This window comes from Sinocyclocheilus grahami, unplaced genomic scaffold (assembly GCF_001515645.1).
Source record: "Sinocyclocheilus grahami isolate Dianchi unplaced genomic scaffold, SAMN03320097.WGS_v1.1 scaffold61.1, whole genome shotgun sequence".
Classification (NCBI taxonomy): domain Eukaryota; kingdom Metazoa; phylum Chordata; class Actinopteri; order Cypriniformes; family Cyprinidae; genus Sinocyclocheilus; species Sinocyclocheilus grahami.
In genome coordinates this window covers 1,076,744-1,089,324 of record NW_015505240.1, presented here as the reverse complement: position 1 = coordinate 1,089,324, position 12,581 = coordinate 1,076,744, and the positions used below count along the sequence as shown (strand labels likewise).

General features: G+C 34.3%; 1 protein-coding gene across 2 annotated transcripts in view; it reads left to right on the top strand.

The window, feature by feature from the left end:
- Positions 1-3,663, top strand: part of LOC107584544 (neuroendocrine convertase 1) — a 16,562-nt gene extending 12,899 nt beyond the window's left edge. The window contains exons 11-14 of one of the 2 annotated variants that reach the window (XM_016271196.1): positions 1,052-1,209; positions 1,284-1,417; positions 1,507-1,668; positions 2,588-3,663. In XM_016271196.1, coding sequence (XP_016126682.1) covers positions 1,052-1,209; positions 1,284-1,417; positions 1,507-1,668; positions 2,588-2,989 — 856 coding nt within the window. In that variant the 3' untranslated portion in view covers positions 2,990-3,663. Of the gene's footprint in view, positions 1-1,051; positions 1,210-1,283; positions 1,418-1,506; positions 1,669-2,584 lie in introns of both variants that reach the window. The other variant, XM_016271195.1, reaches the window with a different exon arrangement.
- The last annotated feature ends 8,918 nt before the right edge of the window (positions 3,664-12,581 follow it).

Genomic DNA, 12,581 nt, shown 5'->3' with positions numbered 1-12,581 from the left:
TGATCACGTCGACATCTACAGTGCTAGCTGGGGCCCTAATGATGACGGAAAGACCGTGGAGGGACCCGGGCGTCTGGCCCAGAAAGCTTTTGAGTACGGTATCCAGAAGGTGAGAAGTGTGGGAATCGGTTTTGCCAGTCCAAATCGAAAACTAGATCGAAACCACCTAGCAACCATACAGAACAGGCTAGTAACCACCCAAAACATACTAGAAACTATCCAAAACACTGTAGAAACCACCCAGAACACACTAGCAACCACAACACCCTAGCAACTACCCAGAACACACTAGCAACCACCACACTTGCAAGCATCCAGAACACCCTAGCAACCACCCAGAACACACTAGCAACCAGAGCATCCTAGCAACCACCCAGAACACACTACCAACCACCACAATTGCAACCATCCAGAACACCCTAACAACCACCTAATAACCATCCATAACACCCTAACAACCACCTAGAACACACTAGCAACCATTTAGAAACCACCCAGAACCTTCTAGCAACCACCTAACAACCATCCAGAGCACTCAAGCAACCACCCAGAACACACTAGTAGCAACCAACCAGAAAAACATGCAAATCATCCAGCACACACTAGCAACCATCCAGAACATGCTAACAACCACCCAAGACACACTAGCAACCACCTAACAACCCATATCCAGCATCCACCTAACAACCATCAAGAACACCCTAGCCACCACCCAGAACATATTAGCAACCACCTAACAACCATCCCGAGCACCATAGTAATTACCCAGAACACACCTTCCTGTGACAGCAAAGCTGAATTTTCAGCATCATTACTCCAGTCTTCAGAGTCACATGATCCTTCAGAAATCATTCCAATATGCTGATTTGCTGCTTAAGAAACATTTCTTAATTTTATCAATGTTGAAAACAGCAGTTGCTTAATATTTTTGTGGAAACTGTGATACAATTTTTCAGGATTCTTTGATGAATAGAAAGTTCAAAAGCATTCATTTGAACTTTACGGTCATGTTGGATTTACAAACTTAAAAAATACCGTTTTTGGTTTGCAGACCATTGAAGGCTGCAGGTGAGATATCCACTGAGATCCCCACTAAGGCCTGTGCAGGACAGGCGAATTCTATTGTATCTTTGGAGCATGTGCAGGTGGAGGTCAGCATTGAGTACACACGGAGAGGAGACCTACACATCACACTAACGTCTCCATCAGGTGAGATGAAACACACTTAAACATGCTACCATGTGCATGTTTGGGAACACTGACTTTTAGGTTTGGCCCATTAGGTACCACCACAGTCCTGCTGGCAGAGAGAGAGAGGGACACGTCAGCCAACGGTTTCCGAAATTGGGCCTTCATGTCCGTGCACACCTGGGGAGAAAACCCCACTGGCACTTGGACCCTGAAGATTACAGATACGGTATACACCAGCATCTCTGCAAGCAAATATTAAATGCACATGAACTGCCCGCTTATCACAATCCATTTCCTTCTCTCTTTTGCTCACAGTCTGGACGGATGGAGAATGAGGGTCATATTATCAGCTGGAAGTTGATTTTGCACGGGACGTCTGAGAAGCCAGAGCACATGAAGAAGGCGAGGGTTTACACGCCCTACAATGCCGTACAAAACGATCGCAGAGGAGTGGAACCGATGGAAGACATGATCAAGGTCAGAACAGAAACCAAACTTTAGAAGAGTCCAGTGTGCAAATTATACAGTGACTATGTGATATGTCTTCATCATTTTAGTCCATGGTCTGTTGACCTTTAACTTGTGCAACCAAATTTTTTATAGCCTATAGATAATTAAATAAATATAAAAAAAATTATTTTATTAAAAGCAATAATATATTTTATATTTATTATATGTAAATATATAATAAAAAATGTGTATGTATAATAAATAATAAATACAAAAATGTAGAAAATATATAAAAAAGATAAATATAATAACGTTTAATAAAAATAGTCATTCTAAATGTAATAACATATAATAAAAGCATATGAATAATACATAAATAATACAAAATTACATATGTATAAGGAATAAATTTTTATAAAATGATATATATATATACATACAATTTATAATTATTGTATAATAATTATTCTAATATTTATTTATTTTGTGTTCTAGAGTTAACTATAGGGGAACTCACGTATTTCAAATCTGGAATATTTTTTAAACAGCAATTGTGTCATTAAATAAAAAATAAGTAATAAAAAATACATAAATATAAAAAAAACAGGTAAATGCATTTTCAGGTTGATCCAACTAATGCACATATGTGTTCTAAAAAAACAAAAAAAACAAACAAACAGGTAATTGACTTTAACTATAAGGAAAGACTACAGCCGCTATATTGAGCATTATAATTCATACAATAATCAATGTCCCGGAGTTTAGACTTGCTAGTGCTTGATTTTGCTTACAATAAACCACAAAAATGACTCAAAGAAGTGAAATAAGTTTTGAGAAAAGCACTTGAGCACAGATGACCTTTGATATTATCAAGCATACTGTTTTACACATGGTAGGCAATTCCTCCAGTCTTATCTCTGCAATTTCCTGTCTCTCTGATCAGCAGGAAGCTCCGACTCCATTTTACAAACTTGAAGTTTCAAGTCCAGTGATCCCAGACTCACTCCCGTCTGCTGCTTCCATCAGTGTCCCTGAAGAAAATCCAAAAGCTCCAGGCTCCTCCACTGCCAATCTGGCCCTGCTGCGTCTCCTCCAGTCAGCCTTCAACAGGCAAACCCCAGTGGTTCCTCCGCACGCTCTGGCGGTTCCTCCCAAGACCTTTCAGCCTGAGAAGATCCCCCCGCAGAAGCTGTACCAGGCCCTCGACCAGCTAGACCGCTACAGGGGCTCCAAGAACGGCCTGTTCAGTGACTACAGCGACAACTTCTACAGAGCCCAACCGTACAGGCACAGAGACGACCGGCTGCTGCAGGCGCTGTTTGACATGCTTGGAGACGACCAGCAGTGAGATGGGTAGAGTAGGTAAAAGAAGCTGGATGCCCTGCTGAAAAGTCTAGCTTATGGTTCCCATGCTGCTCTAGCAACATGCTGTCCACCAGCAAAACCTGGATTGTGAAGCTTTTGGTAGTGGAGCAGCATGTTAAACTGGTCTTGGTGGTTAAACTGAGTAAGTTATGCACTGCAACATCTACAACTATAGCTGCTATGCTAGTCTTTTCAGCAGGGCGAAGGGGCAAGAAAGGAAGTAAGCTGGTACACAGAGGAACTTGAAATAAGATGCGTTTTGTTCTCTTCCAGACAAGCTTGTTTTTATCTGCACATGTAGTTATCAACTATAAGAATTCTATGGCCTGTGTCTGTCAGTGTGAGTGTTTGTATATCTGTGGTGAACAGCCAGCTGTATTTATCCCTCAATTTTGAACCAGGTTGCTAAGATATAAAACCAATGACAGGACAAATTGTGGCGTCTCGTGCCCTTTGCCCTCATGATGATTTTTCTCATGTTGCCTTCACTTCCACCAACCTTTGCATGCTATAAAACGTTTACATTCGGATGTTATGAAAATATTGTACTATAAAGACCGTGATTGTAAATTGTAACGAAAGTCTCAGTAAATTGTAACTAAAGTCTTCACAGAATCAGCTTAAAGGGATAGTTCACCGAAAATGTAATTTACTCACCCTCATGTCTTTCCAAACATGTACACATTTTTTTCTCTCCTGAACACAAAAGAAGATATTTTGAAAAATGTTGGTAACCAAACTGGTAACCCACTGACTTCCATAGTATTTTTGTTGATATTATGGGAGTCAATGGGACCCAAAACAATTTCAAAATATATTCTTTTGTGTTCCAAAAAAGAGGAAAGATTGTCATACATGTTTGAAATGACATGAAAGTAAGTAAATTAATTTTTATTTTTGAGTAGACTAAGTTGACGTGAAATCAAATCTGACCCGATTTACTTTCTCAATGCACGTTCTTGGTGTCACTGAGCACGATTCGCACGCTATTCCAAATAAATAAATTTTTGTCTTAATATTTTAACAAAATTGAACATGCTCTCCACCTCTGAAACGACTTGCCTTTTTGACTTATGTCAAAATTTTCTTTTAATTTTCAGTGGTTTGTAACACACTTTTCACAATTCAAATAAATTCTTAAAATAGTATATTATTCTAGAACAGGGTTTCCTAATCGGGGTTTGTGGACCCCATTTATTAAAAAATATATATTTTATTTCAGCTGGCAACATTTCAAATTTTTATTTAGTTTAAATTGAAGTACTAAAATAACTAAAACGACCGAAACTAAAACTAATAAATAAAAATTAATAAAAACTATATATTCATACAAAAACATAATTAATAAAAATGACAAACACAACAAAATTACTAAAACTTTCAAATTAAAGTAAAAACTGAACATATAAAAATTAAATATTATATACAAAACCTATAATAATATATCAATGATACTAAAACACTGTTTTGCTCACAATACATTTTTAAATAGAATAATTCCTCATTTCTTTTTTGTATATTTAAAAAAATAGTCCAAAAATATCAGCAAATTGTTAAAAATAACGAATATGATCAGTTACATATAGAAAAATTAGTCATTAAATGTATATCTAGTATACTTAAAAAATATTAAAAGTCTTGAACATTACTTAAAATCTCAGGAAATTCCAGAAAACAATTTAGGTGGTTTAGCTGACATAAAAACCCTGGGAAACCCTGTTTATAGACTAAAGAACATCAGTAACACCTGGTTCTACAACTGAGTGCTTATAGATCACTGTATAACGTTTAGGATGAGAGTGTTTAGAGAACTATCTTTCAGTAAACTGTAGAATACCGAGGACATATACCTGTGGGACACCTTAAAGCCTACATCTCTCTGCCCTTTTTTTTGCACAGCTTTTACCATGGACCTCTCCCCTGCTCTCTTTAGAAACACGTGCTTTCGAAATAATCTCTAAATGGTTATATAGAAATAATTATGATTTTAGAACATCCCAGGAAACTCAGTATATGTATCAACCGATTTTATATTTAAAAATTCATAAAACAAAGATAAAGTTTTATTTTTCTAAGAGTTCATAGTAATTTATGAGAGTAAAGAGAAATAATATCTATATAGAACCCTAATATATTATATTGCCATTTACCTCATAAGCCTAAATTGCAGTTCTGTCTCTTATGAATATGTGCTGTTGTACCTTTAACCTGAATGTCTCTGGACGTATTTCCAATAAACTCTTATCCAGCTGTTGTGATGATGCTCTGAAAGAGATTGTCTGTGTTTTGCATTTGTTAAACAGGCTTGGATGTTCCTGTTCTATTCTATTTATAGGTTAAGTTAACTATGTTAAGTTAACTAAGTTTGAGTGCAAAACGTAAATTGGCAACCACAGCTATGTTTGTATTTTTTAAATATATAATCTGAAATTGCTGGAAATACCAGTTTGTAAATAGAAATGACTTCAAATATAAATGTTTGTCATGGTTCAGCACATACTTTATTGTTTATTTATTTATTTTTAGAGAAGTCTTAGTGTTTATTAATTATTAATTGTACCGTATATTTAAATACTGTTTTTACGTGACACACAACCTGTAGTTTTTCAGTGTTCTCAGTGTTTATACCAATTTACGCCTCTGTCTAAAGTTGTTTACAAAATGCATAGTTTAATGTCTTTTTTCTTAATAAACGAAACGGTAACATTACAAGCAAACAGGTTTTCGCATATTGAAACTATATTGAATACAAAGTGAATTCCTAATTTCCTGTTTATTGAATCAATAATGCAAACATTTCTGGCTTGTGAGAGTTTTGTGTAACAGCTATTCCTCATGCATGTCCAAACATTACCTCAATAAACTGTAAACTGGCCAATATATTTTTGTTGAAGGACATGTAAATCACCCATTTGCTTGAAATCAGTAAATTATGACAGAAATCAGAGAACAAGTCACAGTCTGAACTGCTTTTGTGGCAATTAACAGAGATTAAAATGTCAAATCAATCAAGTGAACACTTAGATAGGCGTACAAGCCTTTGTATTTGTTTTCTGATTTGTGATTTGTGTGCTGATTCAGTGAAAATTTGGTTAGGTTTTCATTTAATATTCTCACTGCCTGTTTTATTAAAGACTGACATGTTTGGTCATGTATGTCATAAAGAGACATAGCGCCATCTTGTGATGCAAAATGCACACTTAAAACAGCAGAGTTCAGGGCATGAAACCTATTTAACCATCTTTGCATATTGACAGTCATTTAAAGCAGCCATGTATTCTGACAGAATATTTTTTGCAAGCAATAGATAAATCGCAAATATTTCATTATATTTTAGTAGATGATTTACCAGTGACGATTTGTTTTGGATGGGTAAAATAAATGTAGATATGTATATAGATTTTTATATAGATAAATAGATATATTTATACATAATAAAATATTTATATATAATATAAATTATTTTACAAATATGTATATATACATGTTTATATTTATTTTTAAAAAATCATCTTTTCATATTGACAGCCATTTATCAGCCATGTATTCTGAATGACAGATTTTTTTTTGCAAGCAATATATAAATAAATACAAATATTTCATTATATTATAGTAGATGATTTGCCAGTGATGATTAGTTTTCAGAGGGTAAAATAGATTTGCACACACACACACACGCACACACACACACACACACACGCACACATATTATGAAGCACCAAACAGGAAATAATTATATAAAGTCTGAATATACAAAAATGTAAATTGTGAATAAATAGAAGTAAAACCGAATATATAGTTGTAAGTCTGAATGCAAAGAGATTAATGAAATTCTATATTACATTACATTAACATATTCTACTTTTTAAGATTCTGTTAAGAAACAGGTTACAATCACACTCTCCGTTCATTTCTTTCATTTTCTTTTGCTCTTCGCTGGAATCAACTGTCCTCCTGGAGTTTATTCTGCCCGGATTCCCTCCAAATCTGGCTGCTTTGGACGAGAGCCATAGAAACCGATTCCACCGGTCAGATGATGAGAAAGAAGCAGAATACATGTGTGAGAGAACCAGCAGAGAGGACAGAGAATAAAGAACAGGAAAGGTCGAGTTAAGAGTGGGAAAATGAAAAGAAAACATTATATTAAAACTGATGGAACAGGTGCAAATAGAAAAGACTTGGTAGGGATGAGAGATAAGAGGGCTGAAATGAATGAGGGAGGTCAGGGAAATTTCTCTCTCTCTCTCTCTCTCTCTCTCTCTCTCTCTCTCTCTCTCTCTCTTTCACGGTAAATCTCATCTTCTGCTTTGCATTCAGAGGAAGCATTTTGCATTTCTCTGGAATCATCAGAATGTTGTGGTATTCCATTTGGTAATTCCGTCCAGACTGAGGTGAAGCGAAAGGTGTTTGAAAGTTATGAAAATGTGCTGAGACTGGATTTGCAAGATTATGCAGCTCCACAACAACACTATGCCAGGGAGTTAATGGCCTTAAAATGAGTGTTTCTCTCATACAGACAAACATACATCTCAATAACCTGTGGACATTTTGCAAAAACTTAAGAACAATTTTGTTTGCAAAATGCTTGATGCAGCTCTCTTTTTATTTGCTTGCTAACAGGATAACTATTTTTACTACAGACATGAAGGATACGTGTGGAAAGGTGATGGACAGTTCATTGGGTGAAAAATATGTATGAAAAAATATGTAAAAAATATATGACTTATTGAAGGAGGGATCATATTATTAAATGGATGCATTTTGGGCCAGTTTAATTAAAAATTTTTATTATTTAATTTTTTTTTATTTGTATAGTTTTTATAGGAGGGACCATAATATTATACGACTGCCTTTTGGGGACGGTGTTTTTATTTATTTATTTATTAGTGACCACAGTATTATACAAACACCATTTGGGAATTATTTTATTTTATTTTATTTGTATTTAGCTTTGGTTACATTAAAAATATATTTTGGGATATTATGTTCTCCTAATTTCTGCTCTTTGTTGCATAAAGAATTCCTTAAATGCAAACTTAATTTGATAAAATGAGTTATTTAGAAGTAACTGAAGTAAAAGTCATTCATAAATATCATCTACTCATACTAGTGTAAAAAAGAGGTCTGGCTGTGTTTTGAAACACGAGACTGGCCACACCATCTGTGTCTGTTGGGAGATATGGCTCATACATCAGTGTTTCCATGTGATAAGGACCAATACAGCTGGTGCCACTTGTATTTACAGATGCTGGTCAAACATTAACAGGCCTTTGCAGTTTCAATACTTTTAATATTCCAGAAATGACAGAGAGGAACTGACAGCGGGACAAAAGTGTCACCTGTATACTTAAACAATTCATGTACTTCCTGAGAGACAGGCTGTTCTCTGTGTGTCCTCACATGGCACTTGCAGCACTCTGAGTGTGTTGACAGAGCAGTGAATTAGTGTATGGAGCGCATTTGTATGGTTGCATGTTGGTTTTAGGCATCACTGACAGGCTTTCAACCATCAAAGTTGTGGTTGTTAACTGTTGACTCAAAAACGGGTTCACAGTGCTAAATGAAAATAATAAATATGCATTGCTATGATAGCAAAATATACGTGCTCATTAACTTTTAAAAGGGTGGGGAAAATGTTCCAGTTTGAATAGTTCACCAAAAAAAAAAAAAATTAATTTGCTGAAAATGCACTCATCCTCAGACCATCCACGATTTAGTTGAGTTTGTTTCTTCATCAGAACAGATTTGGAGAAATGTAGCATTACATCACTTGCTCACCACTGGATCCTCTGCAGTGAATGGGTGCCGTCAGAATAAGAGTCCAAACAGCTGCTAAAAACATCACAAAAATCCACACAAGTCCACTTTTTCACTGGAGTAAGCGTTATGGATTATGGACTCGTATTTTGGACAGAAGCGATGGTTTGAAGTTCAAATTGCCTTAATGATGGATTTGTTTCTTACAAACACACAGCTTTTCCCATCAGAAGGTGTTAATTGATGGACTGGAGTCGTGTGGATTATTTGTGGATTCTTGTGAGGTTTTTATCAGTTGTTTGGTCTCTCATTTTGACGGCACCCATTCACTGCAGAGGATCCATTTGTGAGCAAGTGGGTGGAGTTTGCTCTATTTAAAAACTAGCCAACACTAACCTACTTTAGTTATGCACTACCCTTGTTGTAGTTAAACTCGTGAAATCATTTAACTATAGTGTCATGTTAACACATACATTTTATGTGTTATATCTATGCTTTTGAAAAAAAATAGAGCTTTGGTTTGTTTCTATTTACCCTGGAACATTCATTTACTTTCCTGATTTTTTTCCAGGAGCATTTGTCTCACATTTTTCGGTCTCTGCTTGCGGACACAGACATGTGTCTTGGTCCCACATGGAGTACTAAGGTCAAAAGATCCACAATCTAGCTCTGTAATCTAATGCCAAGAAGCTAAAGTAAGCGGAAATCGTTGAGGTGACTGCACACACACACTGTCACGCCCATTTGAACAATGTTAAATATCTGTTGATAAACACAAGCAAAGAAAAAAAACCTCCAAGAGGAAGATGTATTTTTCAGAGTTTGCACTTGCAAAGCATTATGTTTCATTTAATTTCTCTTAAAGTATATTTAAATATATAAATAGGGAAGAATTCCCATAGTCTCAGAAGAATGTGATAATAAATGAAAAGTCATTTGTTTTATTTTATTTGAATCTGTTTTATCGATTTTTTGAATGGTCTTTTAGTACATGTATGAAAATGCTTAAACAAAATTTGTAAAAAAAAAATAATAATAAAGTTAAACCAAAGTTAAAGTGTTTTTCTTTAGCACAAATTTAGTGCATTATATCAGTTAATGAAATATAGTTTTTTATTGTAAATTTAATTGAAAAAAAACTTTAACATTTACAGTGCATATATATATATATATACATTTTTAAAAAACGTTAACATTTTTTACAGTGCATATATATATATATATATATATATATACACAGAGCGATAGAGAGAGAGAGAGAGATCATTTAAATATTTTATAATATTAGAAAGGTTTTTACAGTAAATTTCTGGCAACTGCAGTAAATATCAGAGTTTTTTACAGTGAAAATTTTGATATAATATATATAATACGATATGCAATGTAACACTGTTGACATGTCTTCTAAAACTTTATTTTCAAATTATTAGATTTCATTTTTTTCAGAAAAAATGTCTGTAAATTCATAGGTTTGACTTATTAGAGTAGAAGCTCTACTAAGTCATGGTTTCTCTCATTAATCAGAGGTGACCAAAATAATTGCTTTAATCCCATCTGTTCTTTATTGTATTCCAGACCAGCATGAGGCTTTATAAAAAAAGCAGCCCATGTTGTGCAGGATTCACCCATGATAACACCCTGTCAACAATGCCATGGAAATCAGAGGAAATGTAATCAGATGCGGTGACTTTAATGTGCCTGAATGTTTCCACTCCTCAGCCATTGTGCCACTGACAGATGCATCAGCATGATGAGAAACTAATTAACACCCACTTAATTAATACTCATGCTGTTCAGCTAAAAATCTCTTTAAGAGTGTTCCTTTATAAACACATTTTATAATCCTGTTACTTTATCTGTGTAGCCTTCTGGACCAGCATGCATTGCAGGGCCGATTTTAAACACCAAATAAACCAGTTTTTAATCAAGGGTGTGGCAGGCTTTTTAAACAGGCCTAATCTCAAGGATTTACAGTGGCTTCCCTGCACCCAGCCTAAAACTATAGCACCACACCAAAACACTTTGGCCCAATTCAGTCTAGATGATCAATAAATTCAGATCAGACTGAACTCATTAAAAGGCTTGTTTTTGATAAGGCTTGGTTTGCTTGCTGGATTACGATTAATGCAATGGTTTGTCACACCTACATGTAAAAATACCCAGTCTATCAATCATGTCCAGAAACTGTTGTTCCTTGTTCAACATGTTCCTGCAGATTACCTTATGAGTGATGTAACCACGGACCAACTGTGACTCAGAATGTGACCCTGATGCAATTGGCTGATGACTGCAGTCTGTCACTGCTTACAAACAGTGAGACATGTACAATAATACACTTGCAGGCTGGACCCAACCAGCCAAACACTTGTTTGACAACTATTGCAGTGTTTTGTAGAAATACTGTGGTAAAGACAGGGAGTGGCAAGTATGACAGCTGATAAACCAAATCTGACTCCAATCTTAGCAACGGTGGAGAAAACACTCCACTGGATTAAAATTATTACATTTAAATTACTAGTGTAATATATTTGCTTTTGTGTTTAATAATCCTTTAAATTACAGGAAGGGTGCAGAAGCAAGCAAATCCAACCAGCCTCTAAACTAATTTTATTAACAAATTGTTTTTGTTTAATAACTAATGTTATTCTGATATCTACAAGTATATGATACCAACAATATAATGCCAATATAAACTACATAATATAAACTACAAAAAAAGAAAGAAGTTAATTGAACACTTACTACAGAATATTTACTGTAATTTAAGAAATTCACTACAAAAATTTCTGAAAACATAAAATGTTAATTTTTAATTGGCAAGGCAAATTTTTAAGGTTAACTACTGTTAATCAGCATGGTTATGGTTAACCATAATTAATCGGCATGGTTATCAATCTCAAAATGTCCAAATATCAGTCTGTATCTATATATATAAATATATTTCATTATGTTTTAAAATATATTTAATTTTTTTAATATTTGTGTTTATCAAATAACAGGCATAGAGAAAATAAAAATAAATATTTAAAAGATTTGCCATTGATTTGTATGTGTGCATAATTTAATGATACAAAAGAATGTTAATTAAATGCTGAATTTCAAAGACAATTATTGCAGAATTTTATATAAGACTTAATAAATGTAATACTTATAAAAAGATTATTAAGTTGATTATAGGCTAACTGACGAGGCTGATTTTTAAACTGTTATTGACCCACAATTAAACTCAAAATAGCCAAATATCAGCAGATTAATTGGTCTATCCATAACTTAAACATTTCAAGAGATTTAATATTTTTTTAAATAAAAAAAGCATAGAGGAAATAACAAGCATAAACGAGCATAAGCTGATTATCATACAAACACAATGCTTGTGGAGTATGGAGGACGAAACCTGCAAAAACAATAAATAAATAAATACACAAATAAATAAATAAATGTGTGCATAAATACACGTATTATTGTTTAAATACATAAATAAATAATTATATATGTGATGAAAGTAGGCAAATAAATAATATAAATTGGTGGGCAAATGGAAAATGTTTAAGGAAATGCTAAACTCATCCTAACTATTTTCCTTTGATCACTCATTTATTTCTGAATGTAGTTCCACCTTTATTTTTTCCTCTGCACAACATGCTAATGAGAGGGTGTGAATTATACGTGCCCCCAGCTATGACATGACCCCACCAAGTCCATGGTTGACACCCTCTCATTAGCATGTTGTGCAGAGGAAATATAAATGCAGAACTACATTCAGAAATAAATGAGTGATCAAAGGAAAATAAATAGGATGAGTTTAGCATTTCCTTAAA